This window comes from Aethalodelphis obliquidens, unplaced genomic scaffold (assembly GCF_003676395.1).
Source record: "Aethalodelphis obliquidens isolate GAN/ISIS:26980383/991018 unplaced genomic scaffold, ASM367639v1 scaffold11, whole genome shotgun sequence".
In the NCBI taxonomy this organism is placed as follows: domain Eukaryota; kingdom Metazoa; phylum Chordata; class Mammalia; order Artiodactyla; family Delphinidae; genus Aethalodelphis; species Aethalodelphis obliquidens.
The window spans coordinates 30,865,842-30,890,603 of NW_020837955.1; the positions used below are offsets into that span (position 1 = coordinate 30,865,842).

Sequence of the window (24,762 nt, forward strand, 5' to 3'; positions counted from 1 at the left end):
TAGTGTGTTGTATAGCCTCCATATGTTTCTATTTCTTACAGATTTTTTCCTGTAATTGATATCTAGTCTCATAGCATTGTGGTCGGAAGAGATACTTGATACGATTTCAATTTTCTTAAATTTACCAAGGCTTGATTTGTGACCCAAGATATGCTCTATCCTGGAGAATGTTCCATGAGCAATTGAGAAGAATGTGTATTCTGTTGTTTTTGGATGGAATTTTCTATAAATATCAATTAAGTCCATCTTGTTTAATGTATCATTTAAAGCTTGTGTTTCCTTATTTATTTTCATTTTGGATGATCTGTCCATTGGTGAAAGTGGGGTGTTAAAGTCCCCTACTATGATTGTGTTACTGTCGATTTCTCCTTTTATGGCTGTTGGTATTTGCCTTATGTATTGAGGTGCTTCTGTGTTGGGTGCATAAATATTTACAATTGTTATATCTTCTTCTTGGATTGATCCCTTGATTATTATGTAGTGTCCTTCTTTGTCTCTTGTAATAGTCTTTGTTTTAAGTCTATTTTGTCTGATCTGAGAATTGCTACTCCAGCTTTCTTTTGATTTCCATTTGCATGGAATATGTTTTTCCATCCCCTCACTTTCAGTCTGTATGTGTCCCTAGGTCTGAAGTGGGTCTCTTGTATACAGCATATATACGGGTCTTGTTTTTGTATCCGTTCAGCCAGTCTATGTCTTTTGGTTGGAGCATTTAATCCATTTACGTTCAAGGTAATTATCGATATGTATGTTCCTATTACCATATTCTTAATAGTTTTGGGTTTATTATTGTAGGTCTTTTCCTTCTCTTGTGTTTCCTGTCTAGAGAAGTTCCTTTAACATTTGTTGTAAATCTGGTTTGGTGGTGCTGAATTCTCTTAGCTTTTGCTTGTCTGTAAAGCTTTTAATTTCTCCATCAAATCTGAATGAGATCCTTGCTGGGTAATCTTGGTTGTAGGTTTTACTCCTTCTCCTACTCCTTGTAGGTTTTACTCACTTTAAATATGTCCTGCCACTCCCTTCTGCCTTGCAGAGTTTCTGCTGAAAGATCAGCTGTTAACCTTATGGGGATTCCCTTATGTGTTACTTGTTTTTTTTCCCTTGCTGCTTTTAATATTTGTTCTTTGTATTTAATTTTTGATAGTTTGATTAATATGTGTGTTGCCGTGTTTCTCCTTGGATTTATCCTGTATGGGACTCCTGTGCTTCCTGGACTTGATTAACTATTTCCTTTCCCATATTAGGGAAGTTTTCAACTATAATCTCTTCAAACATTTTCTAAGTCCCTTTCTTTTTCTCTTCTTCTTCTGGGACCCCTATAATTCGAATGTTGGTGTGTTTAATGTTGTCCCAGAGGTCTCTGAGGGTGTCCTCAATTCTTTTCATTCTTTTTTCTTTATTCTGCTCTGCAGTAGTTATTTCCACTATTTTCTCTTCCAGGTCACTTATCCATTCTTCTGCCTCAGTTATTCTGCTTTTGATCCCTCTAGAGAGTTTTTAATTTCATTTATTGTGTTGTTCACCTTTGTTTGCTTGCTCTTTAGTTCTTCTAGGTCCTTGTTAAACGTTTCTTATATTTTCTCCATTCTATTTCCAAGATTTTGGATCATCTTTACTATCACTATTCTCAATTCTTTTTCAGGTTGACTGCCTATTTTCACCTCATTTGTTAGGTTTGGTGGGTTTTTATCTTGCTCTTTCATCTGCTGTGTTTTTCTGTCTTTTCATTTTGCTTATCTTACTGTGTTTGGGGTCTCCTTTTCGCAGGCTGGAGGTTCGTAGTTCCCGTTGTTTTTGATGCCTGTCCCCAGTGGCTAAGGTTGGTTCAGAGGGTGTGTAGGTTTCCTGGTGGAGGGGACCTAGTGCCTGTGTTCTGGTGGATGAGGCTTGATCTTGACCTTCTGGTGGGCAGGTCCACGTTTGGTGGTGTGTTTTGGGGTGTCTGTGGCCTTATTATGATTTTAGGCAGCCTCTCTGCGAATGGATGGGTCTCTGTTCCTGTCTTGCTAGTTGTTTGGCATAGGGTGTCCAGCACTGTAGCTTGCCGGTTGTTGAGTGAAGCTGGGTCTTGGAGTTGAGATGGAGATCTCTGGGAGATATTACGTGGAGCTGGGAGGTCTCTTCTGGTCCAGTGTCCTGAACTTGGCTCTCCCACCTCAGTGGCACAGCCCTGACACCTGGCTGAAGCACCAAGAGCCTTTCTTCCACAAGGCTCAGAATAAAAGGGAGAAAAAATAGAAAGAAAGAAAGAAAGAAAGAAGATAAAATAAAGTTATGAAAATAAAAAATAATTTTTAAGAAAAAAAAGCTTTCAAGTAAAGAAAAAGACAGACAGAACCATAGGACAAATGGTAAAAGCAAAGCTAGACAAAATCACACAGAGAAGAATACACATACACACTCACAAAAAGAGAAAAGGGGGGAAAAATATATCGTTGCTCCCAAAGTCTACCTCCTCAATTTAGGATGATTTGTTGTCTATTCAGGTATTCCACAGATGCAGGGTACATCAAGTTGATTGTGGAGACTTAATCTGCTGCTCCTGAGGCTGCTGGGAGAGCTTTCCCTTTCTCTTCTTTGTTTGCACAGCTCCCGGGGTTCAGGTTTGGATTTGCCCTTCCCGCGACCCCCCCCCCCCCGCCCCCGTGTAGGTCGCCTGAGGGCGTCTGTTCTTTGCTCAGACAGGGCGAGGTTAAAGGAGCAGCTGATTGGGGGGCTCTGGCTCACTCAGGCTGGGGGGAGAGAGGGGTACGGATGCGGGGCGAGCCTGCGGCGGCAGAGGCCGGCATGACGTTGCACCAGCCTGAGGCGCGCCGTGCGTTCTCCCCGGGGAAGTTGTCCCTGGATCCGGGGACACTGGCAGTGGCAGGCTGCACAGGCTCCCCGGAAGCGGGGTGTGGATAGTGACCTGTGCTCGCACACAGGCTTCTTGGTGGCGGCAGCAACAGCCTTAGCGTCTCATGCCTGTCTCTGGAGTCTGCGCTGATAGCCGCGGTTCACGCCTGTCTCTGGAGCTCCTTTAAGTGGCGCTCTTAATCCTCTCTCCTGGCGCACCAGGAAACAAAGGGGCAAGAAAAAGTCTCTTGTCTCTTAGGCAGTTCCTAGACCTTTTTTCCCGACTCCCTCCCGGCTAGCCGCGGTGCACTAACCCCCTGCAGGCTGTGTTCACACTGCCAACCAAAGTCCTCTCCCGGCGACCGAAGCCCGAGCCTCAGCTCTCAGCCCCGCCCGCCCCGGCGGGTGAGCAGACAAGCCTCTCGGCCTGGTGAGTGCCGGTCGGCCCTTATCCGCTGTGCGGGAATCTCTACACTTTGCCCTCCGCACCCCTGTTGCTGTGCTCTCCTCTGCGGCTCCGAAGCTTCCCCCTCTGCTACCCGCAGTCTCTGCCCGCAAAGGGGCTTCCTAGTGTGTGGAAACCTTTCCTCTTTCACAGCTCCCTCCCTCTGGTGCAGGTCCCGTCCCTATTTTTGTCTCTCTTTTTTCTTTTACTCTACGCAGGTACGTGGGGCGTTTTTTGCGTTTGGGAGGTCTGAGGTCTTCTGCCAGCGTTCAGTAGGTGTTCTGTAGGAGTTGTTCCACATGTAGATGTATTTCTGATGTATCTGTCGGGAGGAAGGTGATCTCCGTGTTTTACTCTTCCGCCATCTTTAAGCTCCTCTCTATAGTTTCTTGTAATCATCAGCTCTATCAGGATATAGACCAGTTCCAGAATCTCAAAGAATCCTTCATAGGGCTTCCTTTACAGTCAGGCTTTTTCCTCGTCCATAAACCCTGGCAACCACAGATTGGTACCCTGTCTCTATAGTTTTGCCTTTCCCAGAATGTCATATACATGGAATCATACAGTATGTAACCTCCTGAGACTGGTTTCTTTCCCTTAGCATACTGTATTTGAGATTTATTCAAGTTGGTTTTTTCCATCAATAGTCCATTTCATTTTTGTTGTTCAGTGGTATTCCATTGTATGAATATACTCAAGTTTGTTTATCCATCCACCCTTTGATAAGAATTGTTATACTTTTCAGCAGCTATGAATAATGCTGCCGTGGACAAGGTACATACTTGTATAGATTTTGTGCAGACATAAGTTTTCACTTCTTTAGGATAAATATCTGGAAGTGGGATTGCTGAATCATATAGCAAATGTATCTTTATCTTTATAATAACTGCCACTATTTTTCAGAGTGACTGTATCATTTTGCCTTGCCACCAGCAAAGTATGAAGGTTTCAGTTGTTCCACATCCTCAGTGCTTGGTCTTGTCAGTATTTTTTATTATAGCCATTCAAATAGGTGTGTGGTGGTATCTTATGATTTTAATCTGCATTTCCCTAATGGCTAATGACATTGAATATCTTTTCATATAGTTATTAGCCACTTTTATCTTCTTTGGTTAAGTGTCTTTGCAGATTTTTTGCCTATTTTTTATTGTTTGTTTTCTTATTCTTGGGTTTGAGTATTCTTTATATGTCTGGATGTAAATCTTCTGCCAGAAGTGTGATTTGATATAATTTTCTCCCAGACTTTGACTTGTATTTTTATTCTTTTAACAGTGTCTTTTGTGGAGAAAAAAAAATGTTTTAATTTTGATAAAATCCAATGTATTTTTTTTTCTTTTATGAGTTATGCTTTTGGTGTCATATAAGAACTCTTTGCCTACTCAATGTCACATAAGAGTTTTGTACTTTTACATTGTACATTTAAGTCTGTGATCCATTTCAGATATCTTTTGTTTATGAGTCTATGATCCATTTTAGTTACTGTTTATGATTGAGGTATAGGTCAAGGTTCATTATTTTGCATATGGATATCCAATCTTTACAGCCTTTGGAAAAGACTGGTCTTTCTCTTTTGAAATGCCTTTGCAGCTCTGTCAAAAATCCATTCACCATCAGGCTTCCAGTTCCAGGAAACACTACATAAACATACATCTCTCTTTATGTCCCATGGGTCTCAACTATAAAACCTGGATGATATGCATGGGCATCTATCTGGTAATTGTGAAAAGTAAGTATCATTAGGCAGATCAGGGAAGAACAGCAGAATTCAGAGCACCCTGAAATATTTGGAAGTTAACCATTTATTCCTCCAGTATCCCCTGCCTTGAGCCTCAATGCGGAAAACATCCTGGAAAAATACTCTAGTTCTGACTTGTGCTGTGGAAAAGGAAGCCCTTGAAGCTCAGAGAGTAGGGGAGATCCACCCCCCAATTTTTCCTCTCTTTTTTAAATACTTACCCCCAATTCCAAACAGTCTTGAAGCAGGAACATTGGCTGCAGCAAAAACGGCCAGGAAGCTGCTAGAGCCAAATTTCCAAGGGTTGGGAATCTTCTACATAACACGGAACTGTAGGTACAAGAGGGTCAATACAAGTCCATTGCTTTTCCCTCTTCTCTGTCCTCCCAATGCAGAATGTGGCACAGTCACAGAAGCGGGTAGTTTCTGGCCAGAGGATGGAAAAGTGAAGCCCAGAGAACCAGAAAAAGTCTGGGAAATAACAGAGAGAGAAAAGCCATCACACAAAGTTGAACTTCTGGGATTTTCCATGTGAGGCTCTTATCGTAATTAGTATACCAAAGAATTTGAGAAGCGGCTAACGGTTAGAACTCTGCCCAGGCCCCAGACTGAACCCACATGGCAGACTCAAATAGCACTGAAAAAGCTTTGGGTACATTGTAAGCACAGCCTACAGATGTCTAAAGTAAAATATCTCTATAGAGAATATCAACATTTTCTATAAGATACAAATAAGACCTCAGTCCCTCTGTAAATTTGATACAGCAGAAAGGGCTGTGATGGAAGTGCGCCATTCTTCAGCGTGGTTAGCAAGTCAAGGGCTGTCTGTCAATATTTATTTATAGCTTTAAGAAAAACTTTATCAGGTGTTGGATCTGTTAACCATCCATATGGAGAAAAGTAACATTTGACTCCTACCTCATACTAATCATAAAAATAAATACCAGGAGAAAAGGAAAAACAATGAAGTATCATCTAGAAGGTAATATGAGAATTCTTCTTCACATCTTTAGAACTGGGAAAATTTGTTAAACAGACACACAAAGCACTTCAGTAAAATTAGACTACAGTAAAACTAACAATTTTTGTTGTCAGAAGATGTCATTAACATTGTGAAAAGTCAAGCCATGCAGTAGTATAAAATATTCACAACCTATATAAAGGATAAAGGCCCTATTGTCACAATATATAACTCATATAAATCAATAAAATGCAGTCTTAAAACTCAACTCCCCGCCCCCCAAAATGGCAAGAGACTTGAATAAGCACTTCACAAAAAAGGATAAGTGGCTAACAAAATATAAAAATGTGCTCCATTTAATTTTTATCAGGGAATGCAAATTATAAAACTACAATATAATACTATTTACTATTCACCCATTATAGTGACTAAAAAGAACAAGATAGATGATATCAAATGTTGGAGTGGATGTGGAACTCTAGACACTTCTGGTAGTCTAGAAGTTGGTGCAACAACTTTGAAAACAATTTGACTGTATTCTAAAGTTGAGCTTACCCATACTCTGTGATCCAACAATTCCATTCCATCAAAGGTCATGTTAAGCATATTTATAGCAGTGTGTTTTAAATAGCCAAAACCTTGGAATAACCCAAATACCTAAAAATAATAGAATATGGGGCAATGAAAAGAACAAACTAATCCTAAAAGAACAATATGGATGGCATTCACTAACATAGTTTTGAACAAAAGAAGCTAGAAACAAAAGAATGAATATTTTAGGATTCCATTTGTGTAAAGTTCAGAAATAGGCAGAAACACACTATGGTGTTAAAAATCATTATGCTAGTGACCTCTGATGAATAGGGATGGGCAAAGTACTATTTCTTTACTGGGGTGGTGGTTACCTGGGTATATTTTCTTTGCGATAATTCATTGAGCTGTATACTTATGATTTCTCTATGTGTGTTATGCATTAGTGCTTTAGGAAAGCTTTTTAAGAAGAGCATTTACTACTTTAAAAATATTAAGGGAATTTTGTAATTGAAACTTTTATCCTGACTACATGGTTTCAAAAGGTATGCTTTAAATAAAAGTTGAGTGTAGAAAAGAGCACTGTATACATTGACCTTTATAATTTTTGGTGCAAGTTTGTGAGATTAAGGTTTTATCCAGGTACATGATTTGTAACAGGAGTAATTAACCAGGAAGGTCTTCCTTACTATATGTTCCTTGCCTTTTTAATACTTTGCCAAGGAGGCTTTAGAGCACTCTATTTTCTGTAAAATATTTCAAGAAAGGATTGAGGAGTTATCAAATGTGCTCTTTAGATTTGTAAATCTGTTACCAGTTTTGGGGAGGTTCATTTAGGTGTTTTTCTATGAATTTTACATAAATGATAGCAGAAGTAGATTTTATGGAGTCTTTCCCAGCCTTCATTTAACTGCTTCCATGTGGCTATTCAGTGAGGATTCAATTTGGGAGGAATTGATCCCTCACCAGCTTCATGGATGGGCTAAAGCCAGTAAGTGCATACCCTTCAATTCGCCAAGTGATTGGCGAAGAGTGGGCATGTATAATGGTATGTGATAGAAGTCTGGAACTGCGGCATTCGTTTTTGTTTCTAAGGGAGAAACAAGGCTGAGAATAAAGCTGATGCACAACAGAGTGTATGTCAGAAAACAGAAAGAAATGTAGCCAGGGCCCTGGCCAGTACAAACCTGGAAGTTATTCTTCCTTTTGACTTTGGGGAGTGTCTTAGTCTGCTCAGGCTACCGTAAACAACTAACACAGACTGAGTGACTTTAACAACAGAAAGTTTATAGTCTCACAGTTTTGGAGGCTGGGAAGTCTAAGATCTGAGTGCCAGCATGGTTTGCTTCTGGTGAGAGCTTTCTTCTTGGCCTGTAGATGACCGCCTTCTTGGTGTGTGTTCACATGGCCTTTTCTCGGTACAAGTGCTTGGGGAGAGAGCACAAGCTCTCTGGTGTTTCTTCTTATGAGGACACTAATTCTACTGGCTCAGGGCTCTACCATTATGACCTCATTTAACTTTAGTTACATCCAAATTTCCTATCTGTAAGTATAATCACATTGGGGGTTAGGGCTTCAACATACAACTTTTGGAGGAACATTTGTAGCATTCTGCCTCTAGCCCCCTAAATCATGTCCTTATTGCATGCAAAGTACATTTATTTCATCCCAGCAATCCCAAAAGGCTTAATTCTTTCCAGAATCGACACTAAAGTCTGAAGTTTCATCTGAATATTGTCTAAATCAGATATGGGTGAGATTTGGGGTACAAGTTAACCCGAGGCAAAATTCCTCTCTAGTTGTGAGCCTGTGAAACCAGGCAAATTATGTGATTCCAAAATACTACGGTGGTATAGGCATAGAATAGATATTCCCATTTCAAAAGGAAGAAAAGTAGAGGAAGAAAGGGGCGATGGGTCCCAAGGAAGGCTAATCCCATCAAACTTAAAGATTTGAGAATAACCCTCCTTGGTTCAGTGCTCTACCTCCAGGTCCCCTGAGGGACGTCACCCCATAGCTCTGTGGTACGGCCCTGCCACGTTAGCTTGGCAAGGTGGCCCTGATGCTGCAGCACTGTGCTGCAGCCTTGGCACCAAGGCTCTTGGTGGGGGTATCCTGGTCCTGTAAAACCCAAGAGACTCCACCCTTTGAAACTGAGGAGGATCCATCCTTGCCCCCTGGGCCTGTAGTGGGAGTGGGAGCCCGAAAGGTCTCTGATTCCCTTCTGGGTCGTTCTTCCCTTTTCTTAAAGGATAAAGCCTGCTTCCAACTGAATAGCTCTATGTTCCCATCCCATAGAATCCAAGAAGCCTGAAAACCTTCTTTCATTCCATCTTGTTTTCTCTTTACCCTTTAGTTTAAACTCTCAGTGTCTCTGCTGGTATAATTCCATATCTATTCCTATAATAGTATATTATTAGAAGAATATTTTCTTTTTATTACCAGCCTAATATGAATTTACATAGAAAACATAACAAACTCCTAAAGTGTATATCTCCTCTTCTCAAGGAGGTAAAATCGTGAAAACTGAAAAATTTTATACTGGCTTCCTCTATCATTATAAAAGTGACACTCTTCACTTGTGTCGTGAAATTTAGATCAGAAAGAATTTAAGTTCCCTGTGGAGAAATTCAGCAAGTCTTCACTGTCCTAAACTGAATCTTGATCATGTAACTATTTTGGGGGGAGGATATTGTGAATTACGAATTGTCAAATAAAAATACTTTTTGGTATTTAGGTTACGTTTAATTATTAAATGTAAATGAATTTTGGTATGTGTACTATTGTCTACTACTGCAGACACTGTGAGAGAAACAGTTTACAAGATACGGTATCTGACTGAATATAAGGGATGATAAAATTGAATGTGTTTTTACATTTTACCTGGAAAGTAATGGTGAGACAAGAAGTCAGCAGAAAGGGGAGAACTTGCAATTTAAGACTTTTGTAACTTAGGCAATTTATGTAAACTCTCCATGACCTCAACTTTCTCATCTTTTAAATGAGTACATAACAGAATACGCAGTATATCATGTGTGATTGTGGTAATGATAGAATTAATGCATGTAAAACATATAACACAGTGCTTGGTACATATTACTCAATAGATGTTAGTTACTTTTATTATGAATGTTATTCAGGAGTACAGTTTGGACATGGTAGATTTGAGGTGATATTTATCTCTCTTGTTAAAATTCTTAAGGTATTATGGTAAGACTTAAATTCAGATAAATGGATCCTTGGACTATATATAAAGTATCGATTCTCACTACTATATTTCAACAGTTGAATTGTTAACTTGGATATAACAAGGGAAGTGTAACTGCTGTGGCAGTAATTCAGACTAGAACAGGGTTTCGGCACTATTGGCAGGTTGGCTGGGAAAATCTTTGTTGTGGGGAGGAAGACTGACCTCTATATTGTACTATATTTACCAGCATCCCACTTTATGTCCACCAAGTGGTGACAACCAAAAATGTCTCCAGCCACTGCCAAATGTCCCTGGAGGGCAAAACTCTCCTGAGAACCAGTGGACTAGAAGGAATCATGTAAGAAGAGTCTTCAAATATATAAAGAAGTATTAGAATATAGAAGAAGGAAATGGCTGATTCAGTGTAACCCAGAGACAGAAGCAGCACTGATTAATAAAAGTTAGAAAGACAGCTTAACAGAAAATTTTCATAGTTTGAGTTAGCTAAAAATAAAATTCACCAACTTATGAGCCAGCAGAAGCTACAATGTGTATTTAATTAGGAACCGGATCACTATCAGAGTTGTGCTGGGAATTTCTTTCCTGGGAGGGAGTCTGAACTAAATAATGTCATCGATCTCTTCTAATGATAAGATGCTCTCATTTTGTCAGGTTAAATGACTTATATTTGGAAATGATTCCAAATGAGGTCATAGTTGAAGCCATGAGAATAACTGAGCTCTTTTTCTGAGAGCAAGAATAGATAATAGCATGGTCTTGTGAATGAATTTTCAGGAATGTCCATAATTTAAAACAAGGAATCAGGAATGCAGTCTACTTTCACTGACTCCATAGTGTGTCAAGAAGGATGAAGGAAGCCAAGAAAATAAAGTGTTCAGAAGGGTTTTAAAGGATGGATGGTTGGTATTGTCAATTGAGAAGTAAAAGACAGTTGATAGAGAAAAGACTAGTTTATTTAATTTTTAGAAAGTCATGATGAGGAAGTACCCACTAAAATGTTGCATAGTATATAAACATTAATTATTAATGTTAACATTTTTATTAGTATACAAATTGGATACCACATTATAAGACGTTAAATAAGACTAGGTTATGAGGAAATTGACATGGAAGTGGCTACATGGACCACTTGCTCAACAAACTAGAGGAAGCTACAGGGTTAATAAAATAGGGCTATTGTTTTTTATTTTTTAGGTGATGTGGGACTTGAGCACTTCTGAAAATTTAAATTTAGATGAAATAGAATGAGTTTATAAATACTAGAGGGAAAGATAATTATGTAAAAAGCAGTAAGGTACCTCAGTGGTTGATACCGGGGAATATGGAAAACAACTGTTATGACATAGTGTGCAAGCTCAGAGTTCAGAGTTCCCAACAGATGGGAAGGAAAGAGTCTGAGGCTTTGAGGCTCGTTTTGAATTTTGGCTCTACCACTTAAACTCCCTGTGTGACTCTAAGCAGTTTACTTTGAACTTTTCTGAGCATTGGATTCTTCTTTTCTAAAATAAGAATAATATATATCCTATCTGGAAATGTTCGTATAAAACTAAACCCAGTCATCAGTGTGATGTATCTAGCGCAGTATCTGGAATGTGTTTAGCACTCAGTGGATGGGTGCTAGAATTATCCATGTCATTGTCAGCATCATTGAAAGATATTCTAAGATTTCTTTAAGTGAGGCAAGGAGAAAAAATATATTAAGGATTTGACAAGAGTAGAAAGTGTCAACATTTACACTGCTTATGAGTGAATCAATTGATGAGTACAAGGATGATCAGTTAAGGGTGAAGACCAGGTTTTTGGTAGTGGTCAGTGACCAGTGAATTTATAGTGGCACTGTTCTGCTCATTTCTGGGTCTTTTCATAGCATAATCTTTGACCACAGAGCAAAGGAAGGGAAAAGAAACAGTAATGCCTGGTTGGGATTGGTTAACCAGATTCACATAAATCTGTTATTTTGAGATTTGTCAGTCTCAAATTACTGCTAAAAAGGTATCCTCTGTTACATAGTCTATCGCATATGGTACCTAATACATATTGACCACATGTATATACATTGTAATTGAATTATTTCTTAATTTAAACATTAGCATATACAAGGGATTCTCAACTTCTGTAGAGCTGACATTTTGGACAGAATAATTCTTTGTCGTTGGGGGCAGTCCTGTGCATTGCAGGATGTTTAGCAGCATCCCTGGCTGCACTCAGTAGACGCAAGTTGCACTTCTCTCCCAGTGTGATAATCAAACATGTATCTAGACATAGTCAGATGTCCCAGTGGTGGGATGGGTGGGAGGGCTAAATCACCTTCAGTTGAGAACTACAGGAATATTCTCAGATATAAGATAGTTGCTAATAAAGGTAAAATGAATAAATGTGTGATATTTAAATTTATAAAATTGCCAGATTTTATGACTCAGTAGCAATTCTAAAAAAATTTATTGCTGTATAAAACCAATAGAATTATAAAGTTACATTCCTTCTGACAGAGAAAATCTGAAAGATAGACTATAATATATATTAAAGAATATAAATAATTTTTCTACCTGTGTACTTTGCTTTTACTTGAGAATGTTTTACAAACTTCTAATTTATCTGTTTTGCTTGAATATTTACCAAGGCAAAGTGATTATTTCTATATATTTTTAAGTCCTCTACATACTCTTTTATCATTTCATGACACATTGCAAGTGTTTTAAGCAAAAATTATTTGTGTTTTATTTTCTAGTTGTTTTTTATCCTTATTACTGGTGGCCGCTGTGGTGTGGAAGATCAAACAAACATGTTGGGCTTCTCGACGGAGAGAGGTAACAGTAATATTACTTAATCTTTAGTTTAAAGATTCAAGCAAACATATGGATCTGTATTCCTTAATTGACATCCTCCTTTCAAATAGAGATTTTCAAATCAGTTTCATTTATTAAGATTGAGCAAGTCAATCTAGTATTTTTTAAGCTTTAGAGCAAAATTTGCCACTGTCATTTTAAATCAGTATCTGTAGAAGCATTGGTTAGTTGCAGTTTTTTTTAAATAGTGTTAGAATTTATAGTGGATACCAATATTAATTTTGTTGATTAACCTGCAATCTCTTTAATTTAGGTAGTTATACTATAAAAAGATTATTTTTATAACTTAAAATTTAAAACAATATTCTGAGCAATAAATATTAATTTTTGGTTTGTATCTTGTAGAATTCTTTTTTTTGGTAATCAGATCTTTTTCACGGGTATCTGATAATCCAAGTATGTTTGAATTACACCTCAATTTGATACATTTCTATATCAGAATTAATCATGTGTGTCCCTTATAATCTTAAAATTGATAAAAACAGTAATACTCTTACAGAACAACAGCTGATGATGTAAATATATTAAACAAATATAGTTTCCTAACTTTGTATGTATTAGTTAATTGAAAGGAGCGAAGAAATATAATAATATGAGGATCCTAAATGTGCAGTAGATTTATGGTTCTATACCTCATATAATGAAAAAGCGTTTCTGTTTTTATTAATATTATTATATTCTATTACTTTTTATTTTTATAAATTTATTTATTTATTTATGGCTGCATTGGGTCTTCATTGCTGCACACGGGCTCTCTCTAGTTGCGGCGAGTGGGGGCTACTCTTCATTGCAGTGTGCGGGCTTCAGTAGTTGTGGCTCGTGGGCTCTAGAGTGCAGGCTCAGTAGTTGTGGTGTACAGGCTTAGTTGCTGTGCAACATGTGGGATCTTCCCGGACCAGGGCTCGAAGCCGTGTCCCCTGCATTGGCAGATGGATTCTTAACCACTGTGCAACCAGAGATGTCCGTCTATTACTATTAATATTAGTATTATTAGCATTCTATTTGCTGTTGCATTTCCCAGTATATTTTTATACGTTTAATTTTGTGAAACAATGTATAGCAGAGATATAATTACTTACCTTCTTGTTTTCTACATATAAGAAGATTATATTTAAAAACAATCCAGAATACTCCAAATTATAGAATTAGTAAATGACATGAGTTCTTCTTAATTACTCTCCTATTTTCAAACATCCAGTGCCTACCTATAATGTATTTGCAAACTTGACACCACTCCCCTGCAAATAAATTACTTACCCTAATTCTCTCCACCTCTCTGATTTTCTATACGTGGGCAGTGCAACATCACTGACAATTTACTTGGTATGGTCCTATGATAAAATGTAATCCAATATAAAAGGAATTTTTAAAATATTAATATATAAATATTTTGCAAAAAGTGGAATTCTGTGTGGAGATAAACAATCTTCTATACATGCTAGACAATCTATTAAGGTAAAAGTATGGATTCAGGAAGGAAAAAACAAGTGGTAGTCAGGCAGTATGAAAACATTCCATAATGGAGTAGAGCAAGTGAATATTTATGCCTCTTATCATTAGAAAAGAAGTTAGGCTCAATCAGGGAGCCTGGGTTCTCACTTCATTATGACTAGCAATATTTAAATATCTGATTTCTAAAGTTTATAAAATGTAACTGTATAAAGATAGAATTGTGAAAACATCTGTGTACAACTCTGCCATTAACTAGGTGGGTAAGCAGTCTAATTGAGTTCAGTTTCCTCTAAAGAGAGGCATCGTACTATATAACTTATTCTCAGTTTGAGGTTCCTAGAGCTCTAGGAATGTTTATATGTAATGACTAAAGTTTAGAAACTATTAAATATTTGAGAAAAATAGTGGGAATTGTTCATTTAACTATGAAACTTCCACACTTTTCAAAATGACAAATCGCTTTTGGTTAATATATCACCTCAGTGTAGTATGTAGTTTATTGCATATTATCAGAAGCTCTGGCCAGCTGATACTACTTTAATTTTTAAAATACAAATATGAATTTATTTTTTGATTAGAAGTCAAAATCTAAGTATGTGTTGCACATGTGAGAATGGAGGAAAAATAGGAAGGAAGGAAGAACTAGATTAGGGACCTCTGGGCCAGTTCTAATCTGTGGTTCTAAATGTTACTATGTCCTCTTGATAATCCTCAATTTAATGTCCTTCTTTCCAAGTCTTCCAGGTAATGAATCTTTGTTAAAGAATATAATAATATTTGCATTTAATTTGCTTCCTTTACCAAAATACAAAAGCTGTCCTGTTGAGAGGTCATGTCATGTTACAATATCATGTTAAAAAATATTATGGGGAATTTTATCATTTTTAATTTTATTAAGTCTTTTAAATACAGATTTCTAAATGTCTTAGAAACCATTCATATGTTGATGCCCAAAGTAAAGTTGATATTATTTTGATGGCTACCAGACATCTATTTAGCTAATAATTTTTATATTATTAAAAGATTGCCATTTTGGTTTTAGAGACCCAATGACTTTTAACTACACAGTTGTAGCTAATATGATAATCCCATTTATAGACTTTATGTAAGTGGGGTAAAAATGTGTTTTTATCTCTCTTTATTCAGTTTTAACTATTAGATTAACACTAATATTCCTCAAAGGAAAATACCTCAATATTTTTTCTTTATATGGAGATGTTACTTTCTCCAAAGCATTAAGACATCAATTATTGTAAACCTCAGAGGACCCCTATGAGTAGTAGAATGACAGTTTATCTTTAACAGTAAATGAAGGTTATTTAAAGGATTCTTCCTTCTTGGTATTTCTGTAATTTTGTTATAGGAATTGTATTACTTGCTTTTCTAAATATAAGGACTGTTTTAAAATGAAAATAATCTTTAGACATTTTAAAAATATATTGTGTTAATTAAACCAGACATATTGCTTTTTTGTTTTTAACTGTTCGAAGGTTTGGGTCTCATAAACACACACGTACATTTTTTGTGTTATAATTTTAATATCAGAAGCCCATTAATAATGTTATGCCTTTGAATAATACCCCTTGAATTCAGGGGCCCTTAAAAACACAAAAATGAAACTATAAAGGACCTTAATTTTAATGTTACCTCTTCATATGGGAGCTCGAAACCCATTTCTGTGATAACCCTATTAAAAATAAGAAAGTTTCGTGTGCATGTGTGTGGAGGGGATGCTGTGCTAATTAATGGAAACAATAAGTGGACATTGATCAGTGGAAATATTATAAAATATGAGAAGGATGAGTTTATTTTTATAGCTTATGCTTGTTACAGAGGTCTTGAAAACCTTGAGTTTCAAAGGCACCTTGAAGTTTAGATAAATAGTCATTACATTACAAAAACATTTGTTAGAGCCAGGTATATATTAAAAGGAGACTTTTTTTTTTTTTTTTTTTGCGGTACGCGGGCCTCTCACTGTTGTGGCCTCTCCCGCTGTGGAGCACAGGCTCCAGACGCGCAGGCTCAGCGGCCATGGCTCACGGGCCCAGCCGCTCTGCGGCATGTGGGATCTTCCCAGACCGGGGCATGAACCTGTGTCCCCTGCATCGGCAGGTGGACTCTCAACCACTGCGCCACCAGGGAAGCCCAAAAGGAGACTTTTTAAATAGCATCGTCATACTTAATAATTTTCATGTTTAAACTAAAATATGTGTTTTTAATAGGTATTAAAGGCACAAACCCATTAAAATTTTATAATTGCTCCTTGTAATAAAGGTATTTAATCTTATATTTGACTAACATAAGTGAAAATATCATGCATATCTTAATAGTTATAAGAAGTTAATTTTTTCAGTTAACAACATTTATTCCCATATATTTTGGATTGTTTAACTGTAGTATGCCTCCATTAAAATCTAGTTGGAAAATCTGTAGAATAATAGATCCCATAAGCAAAGGTAAGGTTATATTAATCAACTTCATATTACTAGTGGGTTTGTGTATTTGAATGATTATATTTCCTGTACCAGGAACTTTTATTTCTTTTATTCTCTTTACAGTTCTTTAAAGAATAAAAAATATATTAATATAGTTTGTTACCACATTATTTGCTTATACTTCATAGTATAGTATGCATCTCTAATGCTTAAAAATCAATAAGAACAATATTGTCTGGGATAAGTCAATGTCCAATGAGTAACTGATCTTGTGTTCATGATGCTCTGTTTTCCTGCACATTTCACAGTCACGCAGCATAAAACCTAACTTTGAATTTAACATAATCAACCTGAAGTTTGAATTAAAAATAATAAACTAAACCCCATAAATAATAGCTCTGAGTGACAAACTACTTTTCTTAAGGCAAACAGATTAACTCTTTCCTCTGTTTCATGGGCACAAAAAAACAGAAAAGAATTAATATTATTAAGTTATACTTTACTAAGGAAATGTCATGAGTCAACAATTTATGATAAAAATCATCTCTGAGAGTCTAAATTTGTGGTAAATGGGTTCTCATCTAAATATTATTAATGTAATGCAGCATTGTTTACAAAGTAAGTTACTGTACCTCTTTAGAAATACACCCAACTTATTTAGAGAGAGGAGAGTGGGCACAGAGTGAAGAGAGTAATGAGAAAATGTTACTTCGGGTGGAAAAATTAAAATTAATTAATTTAGGTACTGTATGAAACTTCTTGTACAATTTCTTAGTAATTTAAGAATCTGTATTTTATTTTTAATGGTCAAAATTGCAATATCTAGATAAAGCTTTCCATAAAACATGTTCCTTGGTCAAAAAGCAAGAAGTTTTAAAAATCATTATTAAATAATGAGCTCAAATAAATGTCTATCTTGGCAGTTAATGGCCTTAGTATCAACTTATTTTTCCTTAACATTTTCTGTAATATTATAACACAAATCAATCATTTGACGTACCACTTAGAAAGAAAAAACTGTCAATTAACTATGGCTCTCTTGCCACTAAGAATATTTGTTTTATACTATTCAAAGGACTCTTACAGAATTACTTAGGTATAGATTTTATTGTATATCAACATATATATACATTGAAAGGAAAGTAAAAGCAAAATAAATTGGGTAAGGTATTACCAAAACTTGTTCATAGTCCAGTTTTTCATAAATCACTTTGACTTAAGAAAAAAACGTTTTGTTTATTTCACGTAGTACCATTGACTAGAGTAATCAAGTTTGTGTCTGTGCAGGCAATGACAACTATATCATAACTGCCATCTGGCCAGTAGTGATTGTACAATTTCATTGATTATAAGACACGTCAGACTTCAGAGATATTAAAATGTGAAAACAAAGTATGTCTTAGAATCTATAAAATATGGTAGGGCCTACTTTATAAGGTTTATAGTACTAAATGAGTTAATACGTTCTAAATACCCCACTGCCTGTTACTTACCAGACTTAAAAAAACGTTAGCAGTTATTGTTTGTTGATACGTAAAATAAAGAATGATTAGCGGGCTTCCCTGGTGGCGCAGTTGTTGAGAGTCCGCCTGCTGATGCAGGGGACACGGGTTCGTGCCCCGTTGCGGGAAGATCCCACATGCGGCGGAGCGGCTGCGCCCATGAGCCATGGCCGCTGAGCCTGCGCGTCTGGAGCTTGTGCTCCGCAGCGGGAGAGACCACAACAGTGAGAGGCCCGCGTACCGCAAAAAAAAAAAAAAAAAAGAATGATTAGCAATATATTATGCATTCATATTAGTGACAGCAACTCCTGTATATCTAGGATTCTTTTCCTCCTCCATATCCATTTTAACACAGTGATTCTCAATCTAGCCGGTCCTTTAGAATCACCTGTAGATCTTAAAAAATATATTTATATATCCCTGAGTGCCACTCCACTACTCGACCCCCATCAGACCTATAAATCAGAATTTCTTTGAGGCTCAGCTTGATGTATCTGTTTTTAAGCCCACAATTGATTGTAATATGCACCGTTAGCACTGAAACTCTGCTTTGACTTCTACTCTTAGAGAGATGGAAAACCATTGAAGGGTTTTCCACAGAGGAGTTAAGTGATTTGAGCTAAAAGGATCTGCTTTTAAACTGATAATTATGCTGCTGTGTTAAAACTAGATTACAGATAGACACCTGTAGACACAGGGAGACTAGTAAGTAGGTTATTACCATACCTGGTGAGAGATGATGATGGATCAGATCAGGAGGTGGCAGTGGATATGGCAAGAAGTGATTGGATTATGAGTACATATTGAAGATAGTAACAGGATTAGATGGATGATGGGGTGGTGTGAGAAAGAAATAAACCAAGCATAGAGCGTGCAGAAAATGAAGGAAATAATAGAGACTAGAGGAGAAATTAATGCAATAGAGAACCGAAAAACAGCATAGAAAATCAATGAACATAAGTTGGTTCTTTGAAAGATCAACAAAATTGACAAAATAGCTCAACTGACCAAGAATAAAAGAGAGAAGATTCAAATCACTAAAATTGGGAATGAAAGAGGCAACATTACTACTGATCTTCTCGAGATAAAAAGGCTTCTAAGGGTACACCACTATGAACATCTGTAGGCCAACAAACTGGATAATTTAGGTGAAATGGAAAACTCCTGGAAAGGGATAAACTGTCAAAACTGATTCAAGAAGAAATATAAAATCTGAGTTAGACCGGTAACAAGCAGAAAGATTGCATTAGTAATTTAAAAATTTCACACTAGATGGATCAATGTCCTGTCTGCAACAAGCACATGTAGCACCCAGATCTTGCTTTCTAATACAATTTTCAATTAAAGGAACCAAGGATTTTTGGAGAATTGGCCGATTCTCAGACTGGGAAAGGAAATACACAAACTGAGCCTGGAGTTTCTTGTAGTGCCAGAATGTAAGGAATTGTTCAAATATACAAACAAACATACACACACACAAACACTACAATGATGAGAGTATGTCAGAGGGATACTAGAGCCACTAGAGACAGCTCCCATGATCAAAATAGGAACAATTTGAGCAATAAAATAAAGTAATATTTTATGGTAAGTGGGTATATAAAATAAATATCAATGAACCCATACTGATATAAACAAGTTATTGAATAAATAAATAAATGGAGGAGAATTGATGTTCTCCCATGCAGAAGAATTCCAAATAATTTATGTAGGTAGTTTGCCCTTGAGTAGGTGGAGCATAACTGCACACTCCTTAAGTGTGAGATGAACATGGTGACTTCCTTGCAAAGAGCACGGTATGGAATGGGATAAAAAGAGTTAAACTGAGTCACTTTACAGTGGAGAAGTCTGGCAGACACACCCTTAGCCAGGTGATCAAGGTCAACATCAACAGAGATTAGTCATGGTGATAGTATGTATCTTTGATATGATGTGATAAGAATGGGACTTTATCTCTGTGGTCTTCCTCCCCAAAACCCATGACTCTAATCATGAGAAAAACATTAGCTCAGTCCTAGTTGAAGAACAATACCTGAATCTAAAAAAATACTTGATCAGTACTCATCAGAACTGTCAAGCTTTAGGAGACATGACTACTAAATGTAACGTAATATCCTAGAAAGGATCCTGGAACAGAATAAAAAATGGACTTTAGTTAATAATAATATATCAATATTGGTTCACTAATTGTCACAAATATACCATACTAATGCAAAATGATACTAATAGGAGAAACTGGGTATGGGACATACTGAAACTCTGAAATATCTTTGCAATTTTTCTATAAATCTAAAACTATTATAAAATGAAATTATTTTTAAAACTTTTCACAAAGAAAAGTCTAGGCTCAGATGGCTTAACTGGTGAATCCTACCAGACATTTAAAGAAGAATTAATATCAGTCCTCACAAACTCTTCCAAAAAAATAGAAGAGGAAGGAATGCTTCCCAGCTCTTTCTGTGAGGCCAGTATTATCCTGATACCAAATACAGACTACTACATAAGCACAGACCAATATCCCTTATGAATACACACACAAAAAATCCTCAACAAAATACTAGCAAACTGAAAACAAAAACACATGAAAGAATTATACAGTATGGCCAAGGAGGATTTATCTCATGAATGTTAGACTGGTTCAACATATGAAAATCAGTCAATACAATACACCATATCAATAGAATAAAGGACACTAATCACATGAGAATCGCAATAGATGGTAAAAAAAAAAAAAGCCAAACCCTTTCATTATAAAACACCCAACAAACTAAGAGTGAAAGCAAGCTTAACCTGGTAAAGGGTGTCTACGAAAAACACATAGCTCTTAACGTTTCTGTTCAACATTGTATCCAGATGTTCAAGCCAGGGCAATTAGTCAAGGAAATGGGGTAACAGCTGTCCAGATTGGAAAGAAGTAAAACTATCTCTATTAGCAGATGACATGTTTTTCGTATAAAAATCCTCGGGAAACTACCAAAAGATTATTAGAACTAATAAATGATTTCATTAAACTTATAGAATATAAGATCAATATACAAAAATCAGTTATATTTCTATACACAAACAATGAACAATCTGAAAATAGAATTAAGAAAACAATTTGATTTAAAATAACATCAGTACGAATAAATTACTTAGGAACAAATTTAAGAAGATAAGTATGAAACTTATACTCTGAAACCTACAAAACATTGTTGAAAGAAATTTAAAAGATTTCAATGAATGGTAAGATATTCCTAGTTGGTAGATTGGAAGACTTTATATTGTTAAGATGGCAATATTTCCCAACTGATACACACACAGATTCAGCATGATCCCTATCGAAACACCAACTGGCTTCTTAGTAAAAATTGACAAGAGAATCCTAAAATTCATATAAAAATTCAGAGGACCCCAAATAGCTAAAACAATTTGGAAAAGAGGGAAAGACTCTATCACCAAAGCAAAGCCGGAAGACTCACACTTCCTAAATTCAACTCACTGCAAAGCTACATTAATCAGTTTGGTGAGCTTACTGGCATAAGGATGGACATATGATCAACAGAATAAAATTGAGAGTCCAGAAATAAACCCTTATATTTACAGTCAGTCGATTTTCTACAAGGGTTTTAAGACAATTAAATTGGGGAAAGATTAGTCTTTCCAACAAATGATGTTGGGCAACTGGATAGCCACATGCAAAAGAATGAAGTTGGACTGATACTTCACACCATCCACAAAACTGAGGGAACAATACACATGGATGTAAGAGCTAAAACTAAAACATCCGTAGAAGAAAACACAGGAATAAATTTTCCTGACCTTGAAAAGTCCTCTTAGATATGACACCAAAACACAAGTGGCAAAAGAAAAAATAGATAAATTGGAATTCATCAAAATTAAAAACTTCTGTGCTTCAAATAAAACCATCAAGAAAGTGAAAAGACAACCTAAAGAATGAGAGTAAATGTTTGTAAATCATTTATCTAAGTGACTTGTATCTAAATATATAAAGAACGCTTACAACTCAGTAAAATAACAAATGATTCAATTAAAAATAGCCAAAGGATTATGACTGGGCATTTCTCCAAATGAGATATATATAAATGGCCAGTAAACATAGGAAAAGGTGCTCAGCAGCATTAGCCGCCAGGAAAATAGAAATAAAACCCACAGAATACCACTTCACACCCACTAGGATGGTTATGATCAGCAATGATATATGTTATTATTCACCAGTAATTATCACCATTAACTACCAATATTCATCAATAAGTATCACCAATTATCACTAATAATAAATGGTAATAAATTGAGGATGTGGAGAAATTTAATGCCTCATACATTGTTGCTGGGTATGTAAAATGGTGCAGCCACTTTGTAATACAGTCTGTCAATTTCTCAAAAGGTTAAAGTCTCCTTATGACCCAGCAATGTCACCCCTAGGTATATACCTCAGAGAAATGACAACATAGATAAACAGAAAAACTTGTACATAAATATTTTTAACAACATTATTCATAATAGCCATAAAGCAAAACATCCCAAATGTCCTTCAGCAGATGAGTGAATAGTGTGATATGTTTGTAAATGGAATGTTACACTGTATTAGAAAAGAGTGAAGTCCTGATAGATGCTGTAACAATGCATGAACCTTGACAACATTAGGCAAATCTATAGAGACAGAAAATTCGTGGTTGTCTTGGGCTGTGGGGTGCCTGGTGGGTGAGGAGTGAGGGGTGGCTGAATAGCAAGTGATTGCTAATAGGTACAGAGTTTCTTTTTGGGGTATTGGAAATATTTAAAATTAGATTGTGTTGACTGTTGCACAGCTCTGTGAATATACTAAATACCATTTAATTTACACTTTAAATGTCTGAATTGTATTGTATATGAATATCTCAAAATAGCTGTTAAAAAAGGAGAGAGAGAGAGGTTAGGAGGAGGAAGAGAGAACTTAAAGCATGAAGTGTAGATAACTCTTAAGAGGTTTTTTGCTTCAGTGGGGCAGAGTGTATATACTTTACGCTCCTGCCTTTTGTTGTAGAGGAATTTACTTTCAGTGCTTCAGTCTAAAGCTAATCCTTCCACTTGTGCACTGGATGGCCCTCATTGAATCATGTAGATAAGGCAACCATATAGTTGATTGAACTTAAACAAAACAAGCACACACATTTAAACTGGTTATTTAATTTTGATGTTTTGTAATGTAAATGGAATGTTCATTAATATAGTACAGCAAAGCAAGTAAATTGTATCATATTCTTGAAGTCTAACATAGATGCTTCTCATTTACAATCATTTATGTGGGTCAATGTAAAAAGGAAACAGAATTAAACATCTATTTTTTGTTTTATTTACACCTGCTAGATGACTAGGGACTAGTATGTTCTCTCTTACATCTAAATACTTGATTAGTAAAAGAATTTTGACTTATCAGAAGTTGCATTGCTTTTGCTGAAATAATATCTTTTTTAAAGTAAAAGATATTATTTCAAGGTATATGATCTTTTGTATTGCATAAATTATTGTGGAATGATGGAAATAGAATTTCTCAGAATTGTATTCAGATCCAGGTTTGGCACATTAAAAGCTGAGTGTATGGGTGATAGTATTACCAGCATTCCATATTAACATCATTCATATTTTGTAAATTGTTTAAAATAAAAGAATTGTCGCACTTAAGAATATGCCATAATTTTCACATCTGTATATGAGGATCCCTCTGCCTACCTCCTACCTCCTTCCTACAGTGTCCTCCCCATCCCCCGACTGCATACTTTTTTGCTAGCTGTATACTATTAATACTTGGGCATTTATATATAGTTTTTATTTTTATAAATTTACTTATTTATTTATTTTTTGGCTGTGTGGGGTCTTCATTGCTGCGTGAGGGCTTTCTCTAGTTGCGGTGAGCAGGGGCTATTCTTTGTTGCATTGCGGTGGCTTCTGTTGTTGTAGAGCACGGGCTCTAGGTGCGCAGGCTTCAGTAGTTGTGGCACGCGGACTCTAGAGCGCCGGCTCAGTAGTTGTGGTGCACGGAGCTTAGTTGCTCCGTGGCATGTGGGATCTTCCCAGACCAGGGCTCGAACCCGTGTCCCCTGCATTGGCAGGCAGATTCTTAACCACTGCGTCACCAGGGAAGTCCCTATATATACATTTAAGCCTAATACATAATTAAGCACTATGTATAATTTTATGAGCTAAAATTTCTTCTCTTTGTGAACTTTTAAGGTACATTCTACTGATTCTAGTTGGTTAGAAAATCTGCTTCTAGCAATTTTATTTTAAATTATGACTGAACATGGTTACTGTAATGCATTCCTTATTAATTGTCCAAAATTAGTTTAGTTATCTAACAGTATATAGTTATCTCAATCATGTACTTAGTATTTTTATTTCAAAATAAAAATGCTTTTATTAATATCAGCATCCTGCAGAATTGATTTTCCCAATAATTCAACCACATTATAAGGAACATAAAAACAGTATTAAATTGAAACATCTAGATATTGTGCACCCTCCATCACCAGTAGTGGTTTACTGTAATAGGGATTCTCAATCAAAGAGGACATTTCAAAATAGTATAATTTGAAAAAGCCTCCTCTGCTTGAATTTGATGTCCCCGTTAGAGAGGCAATTCTCTTTTCTTTCTCATCCCCAAGAGTCACAGCTGTACTGGAAATAATGCTAAATTGGCATTTGACACATACTGTCATTATCAAGAAATTACCTGGTATTCTTGCTGCATAGTATATTGCATTTATTTATTTTTGAAGTCTTTTAATATCCGCATAATTGTGGTCTAATTTGGTTTGTTGTCATTCACT

General features: G+C 36.3%; 1 protein-coding gene across 1 annotated transcript in view; it reads left to right on the plus strand.

Moving 5' to 3' along the window:
- ATRNL1 (attractin like 1) overlaps positions 1 to 24,762 on the plus strand; it is a 678,243-nt gene that overhangs the window by 296,118 nt on the left and 357,363 nt on the right. The window contains exon 26 of the mRNA XM_027112688.1: positions 12,447 to 12,525. Within this exon, the coding sequence (XP_026968489.1) occupies positions 12,447 to 12,525 (79 nt within the window). The remainder of the gene's footprint in view (positions 1 to 12,446; positions 12,526 to 24,762) is intronic.